The sequence below is a fragment of the Crocuta crocuta genome, unplaced genomic scaffold (assembly GCF_008692635.1).
Source record: "Crocuta crocuta isolate KB4526 unplaced genomic scaffold, BGI_CrCroc_1.0 scaffold77, whole genome shotgun sequence".
In the NCBI taxonomy this organism is placed as follows: Eukaryota; Metazoa; Chordata; class Mammalia; order Carnivora; family Hyaenidae; genus Crocuta; species Crocuta crocuta.
This window is the reverse complement of record NW_027532172.1, coordinates 6,096,678-6,116,706: the sequence shown is the minus strand read 5'-3', so window position 1 is coordinate 6,116,706 and position 20,029 is coordinate 6,096,678. Positions and strand designations below refer to the sequence as shown.

Here is a 20,029-nt window from a genome sequence, read left to right as displayed (position 1 = left end):
TTAAGTGTTCAACTCTTTGAGTATGGCTCAGGTCATGACCTCATGGTCGTGGGATCGAGCCCCGCGTCAGGCTCCGTGCTATCAGCATAAGAGAATCCCTGCTTGGAATTCTCTTTCCCTTTCTACCCCTCACTCACTAGCAAACACTCTCTTTCATGATAAATATATATTTAAAAAATAAAAACAATTCTTATGTGGCACTAAAAGTTCCACACAAAACCCAGGAAAATGAATTACCCAGAAATGAGGAATCTGAGCAGGGAACAATGTTTCATATATGTGACTTCCTTATTTCACTTAGAATGCCTCCTTCAACTGCTTTTATTCCTGCTTCTCACACTAGTAATCTTAATGTCTTAAGCCATCTTGTCCATTCCCGAATTAGGACACAGAGTTTGGACAGTAAGAGGTACCCCACTGCTGGAAGCTACATGGTTCCAGAACTGTGGGCAGTAGAAACAGCAGTGCAGATAATGGAATTTCACCCAGAAGTCTACCTAAATGTATTCGACTCTTGAGGATAGAGAGAGAGAGTGCAGTGGGTGGAATCAGGCGCGCACGTGCTTCTTCCTGAGTGAGCTAAGCTGCTCCAGCGGGTACAGCCACCCCAGTTATGTTTAGCCTGGAGAAGGAAAGGCATGACCTTCCTTCCTCTGAAGATAAATGGATCACACCATTCAAAAGAAGACTCAGTGGTGTGTGAAAGGGCAGGAGTGGCAAACAGTGATTCTCACCAGTGGCAATTTTGTTCTCCATGGATTATTTGGCGGTATCTGCTCATCTTTTTGATTTCAAGGACCTGGGGTGCTAATTTCAGTGTCCCAGATTATTATGGAGGTTGAGTATCTTTTCATGTCAATGGTCACTTGAAATTCTTTCCTGTGAAACACTTGTTCGGTCTTTTGCCCATTTTTTTTAAGTTTATTATTATTTTTTGGTGGGGGAGGGATGGAGAGAGAGAGAGAGAGAGAGAGAGAATCCCAAGTAGGCTCTGCACTGACAGAGCAGTGGGGCTGAATGTGGGGCTCAAGCTCAAGAACTGCAAGATCATGACCTGAGCCAAAACCAAGATTAGGACACTTAATCAACTGAGCCACCTATATACCTCTTGCACATTTTTTATTGTTATTTTGTCTTTTGAAATGGATTCTGCCAAACCTCCTACAATTCACAGAACAGTGTCCCCATAATAAATTATCTAACCCAAAATGGCAGAAGTGCTGAGGATAAGAAACCCTAAGCTAAAAGAAGCACATGCCTATGAAGGTAAGGCATAGGGACTCTTCTCAGGGGGTGCAGGAGAAGAAGGAACCCCTCTTCCTGAGAACTTTCAGGATACCTCAAGACTCCAAGGTCAGAGTCAAGAGCTCTGGTTCTGATGGTAAGGTGACCTATCTTTTCTGAAGGTAATATTCAAAAGTATGTTGCATTCCCCATTGATATATCCAAAAGAAACAAATGGAGATGTTGGCAACTGTTATCTAGAAGGGCACTGATTACAAATTAAAAATGGTTAAAAAAACTGAACTAACTCCACTGTCCACAACAGAAGTTTGGAAAAAGAACAGAACATCTATTATGATAAAATACTGAGCCAAAAATAAAACTGAAGGAGAAAGAATATGCAGACATGGAAAAATATTCACCACTTACAGAGAGGAAAAAAGGATATACAATACGATCCAGTGTTTTAAATGTGTAATATGAACACTGCAAGGATATACTTCAAAACCTAAATAACCACCACTAGGTGGGTGGGCAGAGAAAGAAGCTAGGGGTGATGCCATCTCTCTTCCTCCAAACACCTTACCTGTCCAATATCTCTGCAACTTGCCAGTGGAAATTAACTAATATAAGTTTAGCAACGGAATGAGATACCTAAAAAGAAAGAAAAAAAATCAAATTACAACTGTAGTTTCTTTCACAGAGCTCCACATTTTGAGAAGTGCAAAAATTCATGTCTACAGCAGGCCGAGGCTTGATTTCCAAATTCTTCCTCTTGGTAGTCTGCTTCATCTTTTAAGTTCAGACTCTTATGATTGTAGTGATTTCCCAGATCTTTTTGTCTTTTCTTTTTCATTAATGACCCTTTTAAGAAATCAGTCTAATTTGAAACTTAAGCAAAACTACCCTGTCTACAGTTAACAACCCAGTATCCAATTTAAGCAAAAGAGCTGTGTTCCCTAATATGATCTATGTTCCCGCAAGCTGCTGTAGGAGGCCACACATGGGAAGTGCACTTCTAGTTAGGCCCATTACTTGCAGAAAATCTCTAGGCTTGGACTTCTTGTATAATTCCAGCAAAACAAAACACTACTGTTTAAAATCTCCCAATTTCTGCCAACCAATGAGCCCTGATTGCAGAAAGATTTAAAATAAAAACCTTGGGGGCACCTGGGTGGCTCAGTCAGCTGTTAAGTGTCTGGCTCTTGATTTTGGCTCAGGTCATGATCTCATCACTCATGAAACTGAGTCTTCCATCGGGCTCTGTGCTTACAAGTGTGGAGCCTACTTGGGATTAGCTCTCTCCAGCTCTCTGCTCTTCCTGCATGTGCTCTCTCGGTCTCAAAATAAGTAAACAAACTGAAAAAAGTATATGGCAGTTTTGTGGCCCCTAACTTTTAAAGCACACTTGTTATTTCTCAAAAATAAATAAACATAAAAAAGGGGGGGGGGCACCTGGGTGGCTTAGTCAGTTAAGCATCCAACTTCAGCTCAGGTCATGATCTCATGGTTCGTGAGTTTGAGCACCACATTGGGCTCTGTGCTGACAGCTCAGAGCCTAGAGTCTTCTTCAGATTCTGTAACTCCCTCTCTCTCTGCCCCTCCCCTCACACTCTCTGCTCACACACTCTCTCTCCCTCAAAATAAACATACATTAAAATTAAAAAAAAATTTTTTTAAAAACACACTGGTTATTGCTGTCAATCTCAGAAGGTGCTTTGAGCTAGCAATTCTACTTCTGTAAATCTTTCTGAAGAAATCATAGAGGATATGTGTACCGCAGTGTTTTACAAGAGTGAAAAATTAAAAAATAACCTAAATGTCCAATAAAAAGAAACTAGGTAAATAATATATGACAGATCTGTGCAATGAACTATGCAGTCATTGAAAAGGATGTTACAGAAATAAGTTTGACATGGGAAGAAGTTCACATTTTAATGATAAGCTAAATAACCCAGTAGTAAGATAGCAGGTACATGTTATAGCCACAAGATCTTGTTAATAGGGGAAGCAGACTAGTTACATAAAGGAACAGTCTGAGGTTGTCAAGTATAGGGTGGAGCCACAGAAGATGGGGTTGTGTTTGGAGGTCTAGATGAGGCTTCCCAGAGAGAACATTGCACAGCAGGAGGGGGTCTCTCAATCAAGGAGAAATGAGGAACACACTTGAGGCCAGGGAGCCAAGAGAACACACAGAACCTTAGTACTCTGCTCACTAGACTGAGTCTTCATTAAAAAAATTTTTTTTTTAAACATTTATTCATTTTTTGAGAGAAAGAGAGAGAGTGTGTGTGAGTAGGGGAGGGGCAGAGAGAGCGGGAGACACAGAATCCAAACCAGGCTCCAGGCTCCAAGCTATGAGCACAGAGCCTGACACGGGGCTCGAACCACAAGCAGTGAGATCATGACCTGAGCTGAAGTCGGACTCTTAACCGACTGAGCCACCCAGATGCCCCTGGACTGAGTCTTTAAACAGGAGCTACCAAGGAACTGTAAGGTAGTGCATGCTTGGCCCACAGATAAGAACTGCAGTGGGGGAAGACACAGTGACATGTTACCTCTTCTCCTAGAGCTCAAGTTATTCCTGAAAGGAGACGGGTGCACACTTACTAAACAAGGGCATGTCCAAGTGCATAATCAGTGTCAAAGGTTGTGCATGGAGTGAATGACTTTCTGTCCTGTAGCCCATGTACATTTGGAGAAAACCCAGGTCTCAAGACAGCACGCTTCACTAAGGATGGGTGTCCCCACTTCCCTTCCATGCACGGGACTCATCAGACTCATGCATGTTGCTATAGTATTTTCTTGTTGAGGACCATGGAGACTTTAGGTCCAGGATTCCTGAATTATAACTGACATTTTTCTAACTGTGGCCATAACAAAACTATTTATCCATAGCAAACTACTATCACAAAATGAAAATAGATACAAAACACACAGTTTAAACTTAAATAACGGGGCGCCTGGGTGACTCAATCGGTTAAGCATCTGACTTCGGCTCAGGTCATGATCTCATGGTTTGTAGGTTCAAGCCCCATGTCGGGCTCCGTGCTGACAGACCACAGCCTGGAGCCTGTTTCAGATTCTGTGTCTCCTTCTCTCTCTGCCCCTCCCCTGTTCATGTCTCTCAAAAGTGAATAAATGTTAAAAAAAATAAAAATAAAAATGAAAAATAAAACTTAAATATCGGATTTGAATGTAGCTTCTGGCTACAAACGTTCTTAAAAACCTGACTGTGATACTGTTTTTTGGATGACCACCTCACTGGAGCCTTTTCTATCATGGAAAGATAGAAATGGCTATCTTACCTAATGGAGCCCAGTCAGACCTACACCATTTTCTGTCCTGACTTCTAAATGTCTTGGCATGCTGTGGCACTAAACCATCTGGGAAACCCAGAGGAGTCCCGGCCATGTCCAACAGCCACCTCCTCTTTCTCACCACAGATGGCTTAGGTGAAGCCTTTAAACTAAGAACAGGGATCAGGCTGCCTCTCACAGATCCACAAAATCCAGAACTTTACTGGACACAGGGGGGCCACTCAATAGACATCAATCATTAAATGACATCGTATCTCTAACTTGTAGATTTTCAAAATGAACTTCCTCAGCTTTCCTTAAGAAACAATGTTAACACTCTACCTGGTCTGATCCCTTGATTTGAACAGCACTAACAGCAACAACAAAACCTCAGAATTAGCACACCATTATGGAAAGTCTGGCCCTCTGTTGAAACAAATTTTATTAATGACTGCAAATCCACTAATGACCAAATGAGAATATCCCAGCAGATTTGAGTTTTGGTGAGAATAGATTATGTGAAGAGAAGACACATACATCTAGCACTTTATGAAACTGACAGTAGAGTAATATGAATCCACTCTTTCAGTGCTAACAGCCGAGAATACATCAATATATACAAGAGGGTAGGCACACGTGTGTCAGCTGTATGCACCCCCCACTAGCCTTCTGCCAGAAGTTTTACTGTGGTCCCCACGTCACAGATGGGGGTATGAAAATGGCCCAAACTGTGTCCCTAGTATATTACAGAAAATCAGGGATTCTTCCCTCAAGAATCCATTATAAACCTGAAGAAACTCAGAGACAATTAATTTAAGCAAAATGCAGTGTGACTGCACCTTGCCCTATAAATGGACACAAGGGAATCCATAGGGAAGTCAGGTTCCAAAAAGCTCTCTGGCAAAAACAGCACAGGGGTAGAGGAAGAGCACCTAGAATTTATGCTTAAAAAACAAAACAAACAAACAAAAAGAAAGTAGTCTCAGCAGTGAGGCCACCTCATCCCTGATTTGGGGTCACAAGACAGAACTAACTGCACACACACCCCAGCAGTATCTCAGGGGAAGCAACCATAGGTGATTTGGGGGTGGAAAAGGATGTGTGTTGGGGGAGGGGCACTATTTAAGCCATCTTCCACAAGAGGGCCAGGACAAACCTTGGGGAAGATATTAAAACTGTCTTAGGAAAGAACTCCCTGAGTTTTCACACCATTACTGTCTAATGCTCAGACAGCTATTCAGGATCTATCAGAGTCAATACTTCACAACTGGGGAGTCTTCCATTCTTCTCTGTTTTTAATTGTGGAGAATAGAACCAGCACAATCAAGATGAACCCTTGCTAGGCTGTTTTGATCAACAAATTAACAACCTATTAGTACTATTGTCTGGACCCCTCCACTCCATAACCTTTAGGATTATCTTCCTGAAACCCTGACAGAAAAGTATTAAGACGGGGCGCCTGGGTGGCTCAGTCGGTTGAGGATCCGACTTTGGCTCAGGTCATGATCTTGTTGTTCGAGCCCTGCATCGGGCTGCTCTGTGCTGACAGCTCAGAGCCTGGAGCCTGCTTCAGATTGTCTCCCTCTCTCTATGCCCCTTCACTGCTCACACTTCTGTTTCTCTCTCTCTGAAAAATAAACATGAAAAAAAAATTAAAACAAAAAGTATTAAGACAGCTCTTATAGAGCTGTTACATCTTGCCAAGATCAGTTCCTACCCTGTTAAAAACCCATCACTGTTTTCCAGTACTGACAAGACAAACCTTAAGCCCTTAGTGGAGAAATCATCAGAACCATTGTGCCCTGAAGTCCAGCAACAGATCAAATGATTCTAGCATCCCCATACACTTCGATAACTTCTCTGCCAAGAATGCCCTTTTCTGTAGCAAATATTAGAAATTACAGAACATACTTTTTTTTTTTAATGTTTTATTTATTTCTGAGAGAGAGAGAGAGAGACAGCGTGAGCAGGGAAGGGGCAGAGAGAGGGGGAGATACAGAATCTGAAGCAGGCTCCAGGGTCTGAGCTGGCTGTCAGCACAGAGCCCGACACGGGGCTCAAACCCATGAACCACGAGATCATGACCTGGGCCGAAGTTGGACACTTAACCGACTAAGCCACTCAGGTGCCCCTACAGAACATACTTCTTAGCAGAACCAGTGTGTCAAACAAGAAATCACGAGAGAAATTAGAAAATGTTTTGAGGGGCAACCTGTGTGGCTCAGTCAGTTAAGTGTCTGACTTCCGCTCAGGTCATGATCTCACAGTTTGTGGGATCAAGCCTTGTGTCAGGCTTGGCGCTGACAGTTCGAACCCTGGAACCTGCTTTAGACTCTGTTTCCCTCTATCTTTCTGACCCTGTCCCACCTGTGTGCAATCTCTCTCTCAAAAATAAACACATACTAGAAAAGAGAAGAGAAGAGAAAAGAAAAGGGAAAAAAAAAGAAAATGTCTTGCACTTAACAATGAAAATACCACAGAATTTGGTGTGATACAGCTAATGTGATGCCAGGGAGAAATTTACAACTGTAAATGTTTATACTAGAAAAAAAAAAGCCTTAAGTCCCCTTAAGAAATTATAAAAAGATGACTAAACTCAAAGCAAGTGAGAAAAAAAAATAATAAAGAAAAAAATAAATGAAATCTAAACCAAATAATATTGGTTAATTAACAGGGGTGCCTGACTTGATTTTGGCTCAGGTCACCTAACAGTTTGTGAGTTCGAGCCCCACTGTCGAGCACTGACAGCGTGGAGCTTGCTTTGGATTCCCTCTTTCTCTCTCCCTCTCTTTGCCCCTTCTCTGATCTCTCAAAATAAATAAATTTTTAAAAACTTAAAAAAAAAGGAAAATTAACAAAACCCATTAGTTGATTCTTTTTTTTAAATGTTTTTTTAATTTTTTTTAGTGTTTTATTTATTTCTGAGAGACAGAGACAGAGAGAGAGAGAGAGAGAGAGAGAGAGAGGCAGGCAGCATGAGCAGGGGAGGGTCAGAGAGAGAGAGGGAGATACAGAATCTGAAGCAGGCTCCAGGCTCTGAGCTAGCTGTCAGCACAGAGCCCGACACGAGGCTTGAACCTACAAACCGTTAGATCATGACCTGAGCCAAAGTCGGATGCTTAACCGACTGAGCCACCCAGGCACCCCTGGTTGGTTTTTTTTGTTTTGTTTTGTTTTAATTTATTTTTGAGAGAGAGAGAGAGAGAGAGAGAGACAGCACGAGCAGGGGAGGGTTAGAAAGAGGGAGACAGAATCCGAAGATAGGTTCTAGGCTCTGAGCTGTCAGCACAGAGCCCAATGTGGGGCTCAAACCCACCAACCGTGAGATCATGACCTGGGCCGAAGTAGGACGCTCAACTGACTGAGCCACCCAGGCACCCCAGTTGATTCTTTAAAAAGATCAACAAGGGGCGCCTGGGTGGCTCAGTGAGTTAAACATCCAACTCTTGATTTCAGCTCAGGTCTTGATTTCACAGTTCATGAGTTTGAGCCTCAAGCTGACAGTGCAGAGCCTGTTTGGGATTCCCTCTCTGGCTCTGCCCCTCACTCACTCATACAGTCTTTCTCTTAAAATAAATAAACTTTAAAAAAAATAGATCAATAAAGTTAATCAAAATTTTAGCTAGATTAAGAAAAAAAGAGAATACAAATTACCAATAACAAGGGTGAAAAAGGGGCTACCCCTACAAATCTTACAGGTACTAAAAGGAAAATAGGGAATATTATTCTAATAATAATAATCTAATTATAGTAAATTTAAATCTTAGGTTAACAAGTTTCTTGAAAAATACTTAGCAAAACTGATACAAATAGAGAAGATAAATAGAATAGCTCTTATATCCTCTACAGACATTGACTTTAAAAAAAAAATTTTTTTTTAGTTTGTTTTTGAAAGAGCGAGATAGAGCGTGAGTGGGGAAGGGGCAGAAAGAGGGAGATAAAGAATCTGAAGCAGGCTCCAGGCTCTAAGCTGTCAATCCAGAGCCCGACACAGGGCTCGAACCCATGAACCGTGAGATCACGACCTAAGCCGAAAGTCAGACACTTAACCATAGAGCTACCTAGGTGCCCCTAAACATTGACTTTATGATCAAGAATTTTCTCACAAAATTCCATGTCCATTAAGTTTTTACTGTTGAATTCTATCAACACCAATCTTACACACTTTTAGAAGCTCAAGGAAGTGACACTTCTTCCAAATTCATTTTATGAAGCTAACATAATTAACCTTGATATAAAAATCTGACATAAATGTAACAAAAAGAAAATTACAGACCAGTATCCCTTATGAACATAAACACAAAAATCAATCCAAATATTTTAGCAAATTAAATGCAGCAATATAGAAAATGGACAATATATGATAGTAAAGTGGGGTTTATCCCAAGAGTGGAAAGCTAATTTAACATTTGAAAACTCCTACTGTAATTCATTGAATTAACAAAATAATGATGGAAAAAATGATCATTTCAGACACAGAAAACCCACTTGACAAAATTCATTCAAGATAAAAATATGCAGCAAATCAGGACAAAAAGTGAATTACCTGAGGGGTGGGGGAGAAAAAAGTTAACTCCCTGAATCTGATATAGGGCACCTATGAAAAACATTATACTGAAGGCTAAGATCAGGAAAATGGCACAGATGACCACCCTGACCATTTAACATTATATTGGAGGCCCTATCCAGGGCAATAAGGCAAAGAAAAAGAAGAAAAAGACATAAAAGACATTAAATAAAGATTGGAAAAAGGAGCAAATATGACCACCCTGACCATTTAACATTATATTGGAGGCCCTATCCAGGGCAATAAGGCAAAGAAAAAGACATAAAAGACATTAAATAAAGATTGGAAAAAGGAGCAAATATGTCTCTGTTTTAGATAAAATGACTGTTTATTCAGAATATCCTAAAAGAATATGCAAAACTACTACTAGAATAAATGAATTAAGATAACAAAATCCAAAGTCAACATATAAAAATCAAATGTATTTCTATAGAGCAGCAAATGAAAACTAAAAATTTAAACAGGTGAAATGTATTTTAATAACATATTTTATTTACGCCATTATATCTGAAATATTATTTCAAGACGTAATCCACAAAAATTATTCATGAACTTTATTTTACATCCTTTTTCTTTTTCTTTTTTTTAAAGTTTATTTTGAGAGAGAGTGTGTAAGCAAGCATACATGTGGAGGGAGTGGCAGAGAAAGAGGTAGAGAGAATCTCAATCAGGCTCTGTGTTGTCAGCACAGAGCCTAACATGGGGCTCATGAACCATCAGATTAAGACCTGAGCTGAAATCAAGAATCGGCCGCCCAACCAACAGAGCCACCCAGGTGCCCCTTATATCCTTTTTTTCATATGAATCTTCAAAGTACACTTTTATTTTATTTATTTTTAAATGTTTTATTTATTTTTTTTGAGAAAGCGTGAGCCAGGGAGGGGCAGAGGGGGTCGGGACAGAAGATCTGCACTGAGAGCAGTGAGCCTGATATGGGGCTCAAATTCACAAACCACGAGATCATGACCTGAGCCGAAGTCAGATGCTCAACTGAGCTACCCAGGCACCCCAAAAGTACACTTATATTTTAGAATCATAGCATATACCAATTCAAAATGGCCACATTTCAAATACTCAATGGCTACATGTAGTCATAGACACCATACTGAACAACATAGCTACAGACTGAACACAATCAAAATTAATCAAAATCAAAGCAGGGTTTTTTCGGGGGTGGGGGGCAAGAGGTACAAATTAACAGTTAATCCTAAAATCTATGGCAATGTAAATGACCCAGAATATCCAAAGCAATTTTGAAAGAGAAAATTAAAGTTGGAGGACTTCTATCATCTGACTCTAAGACTTACTACAAAGCTATAGTAATCAAGGCAGTGGGGTATGTACAGGCTTAAAAACACACATATAGATCAATGTAACAGAATAAAATCCAGAAGTAAACTCAGACATTTAGGGTTAATTTTAAACAAAGGTGCTAAGGAATTCAAGAGAGGAAACATTCAACAGATGGTTCTGGAATAACTGAACATCATTATGCGAAAACAAAACACAGAACTTAGACACTTCATATCACACAAAAATTAACTCAAAATAGTTCACAGATTTAAATGTAAAGCTAAAAATTATAAAACTTCTGCAAGAAAATCCTTGACTTTGGCTTAGGTAAAGATTTCTCTCATAAGTCAATGAAAGCACATTGATAAACTGTACTTCATCAGAATTAAACTTTTGCTCTTCAAAGACATTATTAAGAAAATGGAAGAGACAAGCCACTAAGAGAAAATAATTACAAATCATGTATCTGATAAAGGAGTTAATACAGAATCTATAAAGAACTCATGCAACTCAGTAAGACAATCCAATTTTTAAAAATGGATAAAAGATTTGAACACTTCACCCAAAAAAAGGCATAAACAGTAAATAAACAAAAGAAAAGATCTTCAATATCATTAGTCATAAGGGAAATGTAAATTAAAATCACAAGATACCATTTCACAATCAATAGAACGAATACAATCCAAATGACTGTCAATACCAAGTACTAGCAAGAATGTAGAGAAACTGGAACCCCTTACAGAGCACTGGCAGCAATGAAAAATAGTGGTCACCTCAGAAAACAGTTTGGCAGTTTCTTAAAACATTAAACACACACATTATAATCTAGCAATCCCACTCCCAGATATCTATCCAAGAAAAATGAAAACATATGTCCATTTAAAGCCCCGGACATGAATGGTCATGGCAGCATATTTAAGAATAGCCTCAAACTGGAAACAACCCAATGTCCACAACTGATGAATGAATGGATAAACAAAATATAATATATCCATACAACGGAAAATTCAGCAATAAAAAGGAAAGCACTACTGACATGTAATATGACATGGGCGAACCTCAAAAACATTACGCTCAGTGAAAGAAGCTGGACACAAAAGACTACATATTGTATAATTCCTTTGATATGAAATTTCTAAAAAAGGTAAAACCATAGAGACAGAAAGATGATCACTAGTTGCCTGGGGCTGTGAGCAGGGACTGACTACTAACCAACAAAAAGGAACTTTCCAGATGATGAAAATGTTCTGTAACTCAGATTGTGGTGATGGTTACATAGTTGTATAAATTTACTATAATTCATCTAATGGTACACTTTACAATGAGTGAATTTAATGGAATGAAAATAATCCTTCAATAAAGCTGTATAAAAATGAAATTGGTTGATAGCTATATATATAAAACAAAGCAAATGTAGCAAAAGGTTAGCAACTGTATAACCTTGAGAGCAAGTATACGGATATCCACTATACAATTCCTTAAACTTCTTTGTGTGTTTTAATTTTTCATAATAGAAGTCAGGAGGGGAAAGTTTGCCAAATTTAACATAATGGCAATAACTTGCATGAACAAATGTTACAATAAACAAAAGACTGACCATTAAGCTACTGCATTAGTCACTTTGACCTTTTGAAAAATCTCCCTTCAGAATTTTAACATAGTTTTGACCAAAGGTTAACAGATCATACAATGTGAATTTCAGCATAAATAGATGGAACTTCCATACAGGCCTATAATGCTTTAACTATAAAGCCTATAAGGGTTTATAACGCTTTCTGGCTCTCTCTCAATCTCCCAGACCAAGCCTTCTTAGTGTTCCACTGGATGCTCTGCTCCAAGTCTTTTGGCTCCTTAAATGTTGCTGTTCCACAAAGCACAGCTCTCAGGCCTGTCCTTGGGTTATCACAGTCATGCTTAAGCTTGGTCAGTGTGAACATAAGTCCCAAAGAAAAGAATTCCTCCTTTCTTTTTCCTGGGAGCTGGGGAAGGGATGTGACTGATCAAAGTGGGCAAGGGAGGGCAAGTAGTGGTATAAGGCTCCTCAAAGACTGACGGGTACCCTTGAGTCTCCTGTGGCCCAGAGAATGCTTTTACAGAGTTAAAGATAAGTTAAGAACAGAGACCAAGAGCAGCCTATCTTCTCTGCCTTTTCCCCCTCTTTCCTTATATCCTCAAGCCTGACCAGTTCCTAGGGTCACGAGCCTCTAGGGAGCTTTCCTTCCAGGACTGAAAAAACTGTGAGATTGCTCTTTGTTGTCATTTACCCTGACCATTGCTCTGCATTGCCAATCCAATCTGGCTTGGTTTTGTGTTGCATTTACAATCCCAAAACCCTCAAATGGTTTCCATATCTCTATTTCAGGAAGCTCCTAAATACATGCATGCCAGAAAGGACTAGCAAGGACTTTGCTGCTGGTCATCAGTATTTCCCAAAGGTTGCAGACAAAAATCTTCTGTCATCTTCTATAATCTATGTTTGGGACAGACAGATTTTTCCCTGATATGGGTCCTCAAAACATGTCCAGTAGGTACCAATTGTGCATAGATACCTAAAGGAGTAGAGAGCTGCTGGGGAGTCAAGATCTCCTGTTTCTTTCAAATACAGTAAGTATGCTACACAATTCTATCCCTACTTCGTAAGGAGGACTTTGGGGGTGGGAAGTGGGAACCAGTAGGAAATCCACAATTTGGCAATGATGCTAAGATTTTCTCACAGAAATGTAATGAAGTGTACAGCAATGCTTTAGCCATTATTGGCAGCAAGGAGGTCCTCACTAGTTAACAGTAGTATACAAGTCAACAACCTCTGCATTTCAATAGATATTTTGGAGACACTTTCTTCCATGTTCTAAGGGCTTCAGTCAGAGACCAGAGAAATGAAATAGTGTAAACATTAAACTGTCGGTTAGAGTGAAGAACACCTTGATAAAACCTCTTAATCTCGTGGCCTCCAACTCCCTCATTACAAGCAGACAACAGCAGGATTTCAAGACCTTAGATAAGGCAACACCAGCAGCAATTTGGTTACCGGCTTATATTTCAGCAATTCTGTGACTTGCTGCCCCATCCTTTATTTCAAATTTACTGCTGTATGTTTTCTCCTTTAGGTCCCTATGCAGAAAGCAGACTGTGGCGAAATGATTTTTTTAGATCACAGGTCCCTGAGCCTACTTAAGTTTGCTTCTAAATGACAGCCTTACAAATTTCTACAAAATTCTTTGTCTCTATCAGAATTTCATAGTAATCATTGGAACAAACATTTCTTGATCTCCTGACCACTAGGAACTTAAAATACCAGAGCTACTGAAGGAACATACAACATTCTAGACTCTAACACAGCCAATATCCATCTTTGGATGAACGGTTTTAAGATTTTCATGAAATTAACAATTACTGCTTGACACTGCAGAGCACCTGGATAGTGTATGTTTATTATTCAAAAATGCTGCATAAGCTAGGCTAATTTTATGTAAGGATCAAGTAATAGCCTCTACTCTTGACAACAGTTCTCTAAGGAAACCCTTGAACATGGTCAGTTGCTTCTTCCTCTTTTTAGTCTCCTACAGTTGATTCAAGCTGTCCAGCCCTCAGGGACAAGTTAATAACACAGCTCGCAAATAGATTTTCCCCCAGAAAAAAGAAATCCAGCAGCCCACCAAAACTGTCACCATCCCTTCCCACACTTACCAGTGCCATAGGGAGGATGCAGCTGATGGCAGTGAGCATCAACGGCCTGAAAAAATACAGGTGGTAGTTTCAATTTTTATTTAGAATTCTTACTTGCCAACTGCCTGAAATTTTTTAAGGCTACATGAATGGGTCTCCATGCCTCAGCCTGTGTTAAGCCACTTCGTAGTCCAATCATATTTGTTAACAAACACTAGTGGTCATTCACTAAACGCAGAGATGAAGGAAAGGAGTGAATGTGGGTGAGTTTCTGGGCTGGGATAGAAAGGAACATAAAGGAAAGCTAGCCTATGGGATCAAGATAGATGAATTCAGGTCTTGGAGGGTAGGGAGTGAGGCAAGAAGGTACTAAAGGGGTAAGAGGAAAACAAGGTTAAAGCGCAGAGACAAAGGAGTAGGTGAACATCAGCCTAGAATGGGACAAAATCAGCAGCAGTGTGTCCCAGCTACCTTAGGTGAGGCTCACCCCTACAATCTAATTTAAGTGGGTGGGCCTTCACTTCCCTCAAACTTCACATCTACATATTCTCAAGTTCTAGAAGGTCAGTTCTCTGGCACCTGATAATAACTTTGCTTCCTTTCACTTTTTCTTTACAGTCTCCACAGAGGGAGGGCATGCTTGTAACTGAGGTACCCATATCATTCATGCTTTAAAAATCTGATTAAATTTGAAGATTTCTCTCCAGTCTAACCTTAACTCAGTTCGGTCTTTGATCATTAAAATCAACACCAAAAAACCTAAAGACCTCACCAAATAAAGTTATTTACACAAAATACAATAAAGAAAAAATATGAAAGTCATCATCCCTGACCACAAGGATACTTTTTTATTATGAAAAATTCCAGGGATCTACAAAATTGAAGAATATGATGAAACCCATGCACCCATTACCCAGCTCCAACATCAACTCATGGTCAGATCCACTCTATCTGTACTTCATCTATCCTCTACTGGCTATATTATCATGGAGTAAACCCAGCCAGCCTATCTTATAGGTGTGCATTTTAATAAAAAACCTCTAGGAAGTACTTACTACAAAAGGCTGGTTAAGCCCCTACTAGAATTCTAAGAGTTTTCCAGGGGGTGCCATATAAGCAAGATGATCACCATTTTTACAAATCAAGGTCGTATCCAGTATCCAAAGCCAAAAGAAATGCAGATGGGAGCTGACATCCAATGAGTTGCACACAGTAGGATTAAAAGCCAACTCTCCTATCATGTTCCTGCAGCCAAAGACCATCTTAACCAAAAATGATTCAAACAATGCTCTTCCTCTTGTAGCTACTGCGAGGAGGCAAATAAGAGGCAATACCAAATACCATCTTGGCAGAACCATTCAGATCCCCCCCCTCTTCCCTAGAGGATACCTTAGAGGCTAGTGTATCTCACTGACAAAGCCACAAACTCCAAGCGCGTATTTCAAAGACAAGAGCTACTGACTGCTGGCCTTAGCTATGCTCAAAACATATACTATTTTTATAACCTTTCTGTTTATATAAAACTCCAGTAAGGAGTGCCTGGGTGGCTCAGTCTTTTAAGTGTCTGACTCTTGAATTCGGCTCAGGTCACGATCCCAGGGTCGTGGGACCCCGCCATGGGAGGCTCCATGCAGTGTGCAAAGCCTGCTCAAGAGTCTCTCTTTGCCTCTACCCCCATGCTTGCAGCCATACACACTCTCTCTAGGAAGGAAGGAAGGAAGGAAGGAAGGAAGGAAGGAAGGAAGGAAGGAAGGGCGAGCGAGCAACTCCATCCAAAAGGAAGCTCCTTGAGGGCGGAGATCTATAACAATTTCCTTCTCTGCCATACGCAAGCACCTGGAACAATGCCAGTGCCAGTACTAGGTCCTACATGCTAACAACACTTCCCTCTGTCACTGCATACCCACAAGAATATTCTTCTCTAGAACCCAGAGAGGCACCAAGTGCTTTCAAGCCTTCGTGGGATGCAGGGAGAGGCCAGACACAGCTCCTCTGAGGAAGGTTAAAAACAAACAAACAAACAAAATACAAGAGGTCTTCTGAGAGTTGCAGAGGGGTTCTGAAGGGCAGAGAGGCTTACAGGAGGTCTGAGGAGGCAAAAATCAAACATGGGTTGGGGGAGGTGCAACAGGAAGGAGCTCAGAGTGGAGTCTGGAGAAGCTACTTAAAGTTTTTCAAAAGGCCGAGATAATAAAAGTGGAACTTTTAGTGGATATATCAGAAAATATGAAACAGAAGTAGAAATGGATTTATTTATATCTCCTCTCTCACCATTCTAAAAAAAAAAAAAAGGTGGCAGAAACAAAAGGCAAAGAGATCTTAAAAGTATTCTATGGTAGAGGTCAAACTATTTTTTCCCCATCTTTCAGCATCTATCTAAGAGTTAAAACAACAGAAGACACTCAGAAAACACTTGTTTATTGGGAATCAAAAAATTCTTAACCTATCCCAATCACCAATGAACAAAGTAAATCAAATGGTTCATAAAAAGCACTTTGATGAAAAGAAACAATACCTGCCGCCCCATCCCTCTCCAGCCTCCCAGTCTTCCAATAGAAAAGAAATCTCTACCATTTCTTCTGGTTGTCACCAGCCTCGCTAAGCATGCCCATAATTCTCTAGCAGATTTAGTTTACTTATACCACTCCCTACCTTCCCCTTCTAAACCCCAACCTTTTTATCTTTAAATTACTATTTTCAGTTCTATCAGCCACCTTTGTAACTTTAAAATATTGTTTACAGGACCCGAATTGCATTTTCTTCCTTATGCTTCCAATGTCACTATCCTTGGGCCATTCAAAGAAGGATTTCCATACATTAGGCACAAATACATTATCTTTATTCACCACCAATTACTTATACTTGTGCCACAAATGTGTTTGCTTTATATCTGGTTTATGATTTTTTTGCATGTAGTTTTTCTGCTTTGTATAGGAATTCTAGTTCCCTTGCCCTTTGTAAAGAGTTCTATGGTTTCTTTACCATATTCCAACTATCTTCCAGCTTCTTCATTTTACCTACTGCTTGGAATCTACCCATTCTTATTTCTGAATAAATTTTTCTTGGATCCCACCAAAATTATTGAAATTTGGGCTGACTTCTTTCCAAGACTGTTGTACAAGTAACATGAAAATTTTCATTGGACAACTAGGTTATTAGTTCAACCATTTAATGACTTCTTCATTTTCCTCTTTTTTGATTTTCATCTGCAAGTAACTGCTTCAGAAAAGGTACAAGAAAAGGAAATTTCAGGAGTCCTTGCATGTCTGAAAACAAGTTTACTTTGCAATGATAGAATTGTAGGTTCAAAATTATTTTCCTTCAGGACTTGGAAGACTGCTGCTCCACTGCCTTCTAGTTGTCACTGTTGTTGATGACATACCTAATTCCCATTTCTTTCAGAAGACCCAGTGTATCTTCATAAAAACTTCCAGGTTTTCTATCTATTCTTCTCTGAGATTTCACAGTGACAATTGTAGCGGGTGGGTCTTTATTCTTCTGGGCAAAGGGTAGACCCTTTCAATATGCTCCTCTCTGTAGATTCTGGAAATTTTCTTCTTATACTTTTAAATATTTTCCTCCTTTTAATTTTTTGTTCTCATTTCCCAGAAATTCTGGTAGATGACAGATCTCTGGATTAATCCTCCATGTCTCTTTGTTCTGCATACAATTTTTGCCTGTATTTTGGCTTTATATTGAGATTTTTCTCTTGATTTTATCTTCTGATCTACAGAATATTTTTTAACTTGGCAAACCCATAATTCATTTCCACGAGCATTTTTATTTTGACGGTTTCTTCCAGATGGCATCTCTGATTGTTTCATGGATGCCACATCTTCTTGAATATCTTGGAGAATACTAACTAGTGCACTTTTATAAATAAGCAAAATCAGCTAATGGTTTCTTTCACCATAGGTCAATTTTCCTGTTTTTCTTCTATTCTGCATATTTTCCTCAAATGTCTGGTGATTCTTGGCTAGCTATTCACGGTAAAAAACAAAAGGCTGCCAGAAAATGGAATGAAGTAGTGATACATGCTACAACTTGGATGAACCTTGAAAACGTCATGCTAAGTAAAAGCCACAAGAAACAAAAGGTCACATATTGCATGATTCTATTTATATGACATATAAATAATAGGTGAATCCATAGAAACAAAAAGCAGATTAGTGGTTGCCGAGGGCTGGGGGGAGTGGAAAATAACTGCCTAATGGGTACCAAGTTTCCTTCTGGGTAATGAAAATGTTTCAGAACTAGAGGGAGATTATGGTTGCACACTGTGAATGTACTAAATGCCACTGAATTTGAATTTAAAATGGCTAATTTTAGGGGCATTTGGGTGGCTCCATCAATTAAGCACCTGACTCTTGATTTCAGTTCAGATCATGATCTGAGTTCGTGAGTTCGAACTCCACTCTGTTAGCATGGAGCCTGCTTGGGATTCTCTCTCTCCCTCTCTGCCTCCCCGCCCCCCCCCAAATATAAAATAAAACAAAACAAAACAAAATAAAATAAAATGGTTAATTTTATATGAATATTGCAATTTAAAAAGAGGGGTGTCAGGAAAGCGAATCCTAATTGTGTGTACGTAGACAGAATCTGTCAACTGACAGGCTTTTCTTTAAGGGTGCTTAATCAGAGGCAGCTAATACACAAGACTCAAGAATCCCCAAATTGACCAATCCCCAAATTGACCAATGAGATCACTCAACCTCACACTCTAAGGGCCCTATTTCACCCCAGGTTATTCTATTTCTTAAAAATAAGAAGATTATCTTGTCTAGAAATCAAGTGGGGGCAGGGCTGACTGTTCTACATAGAAACTTTTAATTAATTACCCCCTCTTTTGAAGCTCACTTATCTCTTAGCCTTTGTCAGTCAAATCAGAGTGTACAGTCTCTTCAAAGATCTGCTGGACAAACTGGCTCCTGTGTGCAATGTCCCCGCAGACCATACCCCTCAACCCATTCTCTTTGTTATAAGTTTATAACATGACTATGCCTTTACTTTCATTTTCATGATATTTCAAAAGAGAAAACCACCCCTAAATTTATCTCATGCTCTTCATAATCTTTTTCCCTCCCCGCCCCAACTCTCTAGGCAACCACTGATTTACTTTCTTTCACAATGAGTTTGCATTTTCTAGAATTTTATATGATTGGAATCATAAAACACTTTTTTTACCCCCTGGGTTCCCTCACGCAGCATACTTTTTTGGTATTTATCAATGTTGAGCTATTCACTCTTTTTATGCTGCTGAAAAGAAGTATGTTGCTCTATGGGCATGCCACTATTTGTTCATTCATCTGTTTGTGGATATTTGGGTTGTTTCCAGTTTTTTGGCTATTGCAAATAAACTGCTACAGACATTTGAATACCAAACAAAAACAAATGGAGGGGGGACAAAGGTATGCGAGGGCAGCGAACTATCTTGCAGCAGAAGCCAATGTTAACACACTAGCAAAAAAGATTTGACATGTTCTACGTCATAAAATTCAAAACTTTTAAAACATTCACATTGTGCTTATAATTGCAGATATTATTAATCATTTTTATAGCTACTCATTATCAAAATGAACTTAAGAACCCATTTTTATCTTGATAGCTGACAGCAAAGGAAGTACGCTTAGACACCAAAAATATTACAGGTAACCTATCCAACTTGCCAGTATAGTTGGGTGTCTTTATTCTACTCCCACTCTAGTTATAAAACCAGTACACTCTGAATGCTGGACACATCCTTTCAGCAGCCAAAGTAAAGACACACTCTTTCCGCCTCACTTCAACAACCTGAATTGTTTCACTTTTTTTTTTTTGTACTTCCACATGAATTCTCCCACATGAATATAACATATAACACTTCACTTTGCCTCTGAAGATTGTTTTATTACACCTGCGTGAAGTTCAGGCTTTTGAATCAGAATTGACAGAACTAATTCTGAGGTACACCCCAAGCTGGGAACCATACACCTACTAGATA

The 20,029-nt window shown here is 39.6% G+C and overlaps 1 protein-coding gene across 3 annotated transcripts in view; it reads right to left on the bottom strand.

Moving 5' to 3' along the window:
- The window catches only part of ARIH2 (ariadne RBR E3 ubiquitin protein ligase 2), a 50,116-nt gene that overhangs the window by 16,654 nt on the left and 13,433 nt on the right, over positions 1-20,029 (bottom strand). For 2 of the 3 annotated variants that reach the window (XM_077777265.1, XM_077777266.1), the window contains exons 2-3: positions 14,071-14,116; positions 1,811-1,878 (exon numbers count right to left, since the gene is read on the bottom strand). In XM_077777265.1, the coding sequence (XP_077633391.1) occupies positions 1,811-1,878; positions 14,071-14,109 (107 nt within the window). In that variant the 5' untranslated portion in view covers positions 14,110-14,116. The remainder of the gene's footprint in view (positions 1-1,810; positions 1,879-14,070; positions 14,117-20,029) is intronic. The other variant, XM_077777264.1, reaches the window with a different exon arrangement.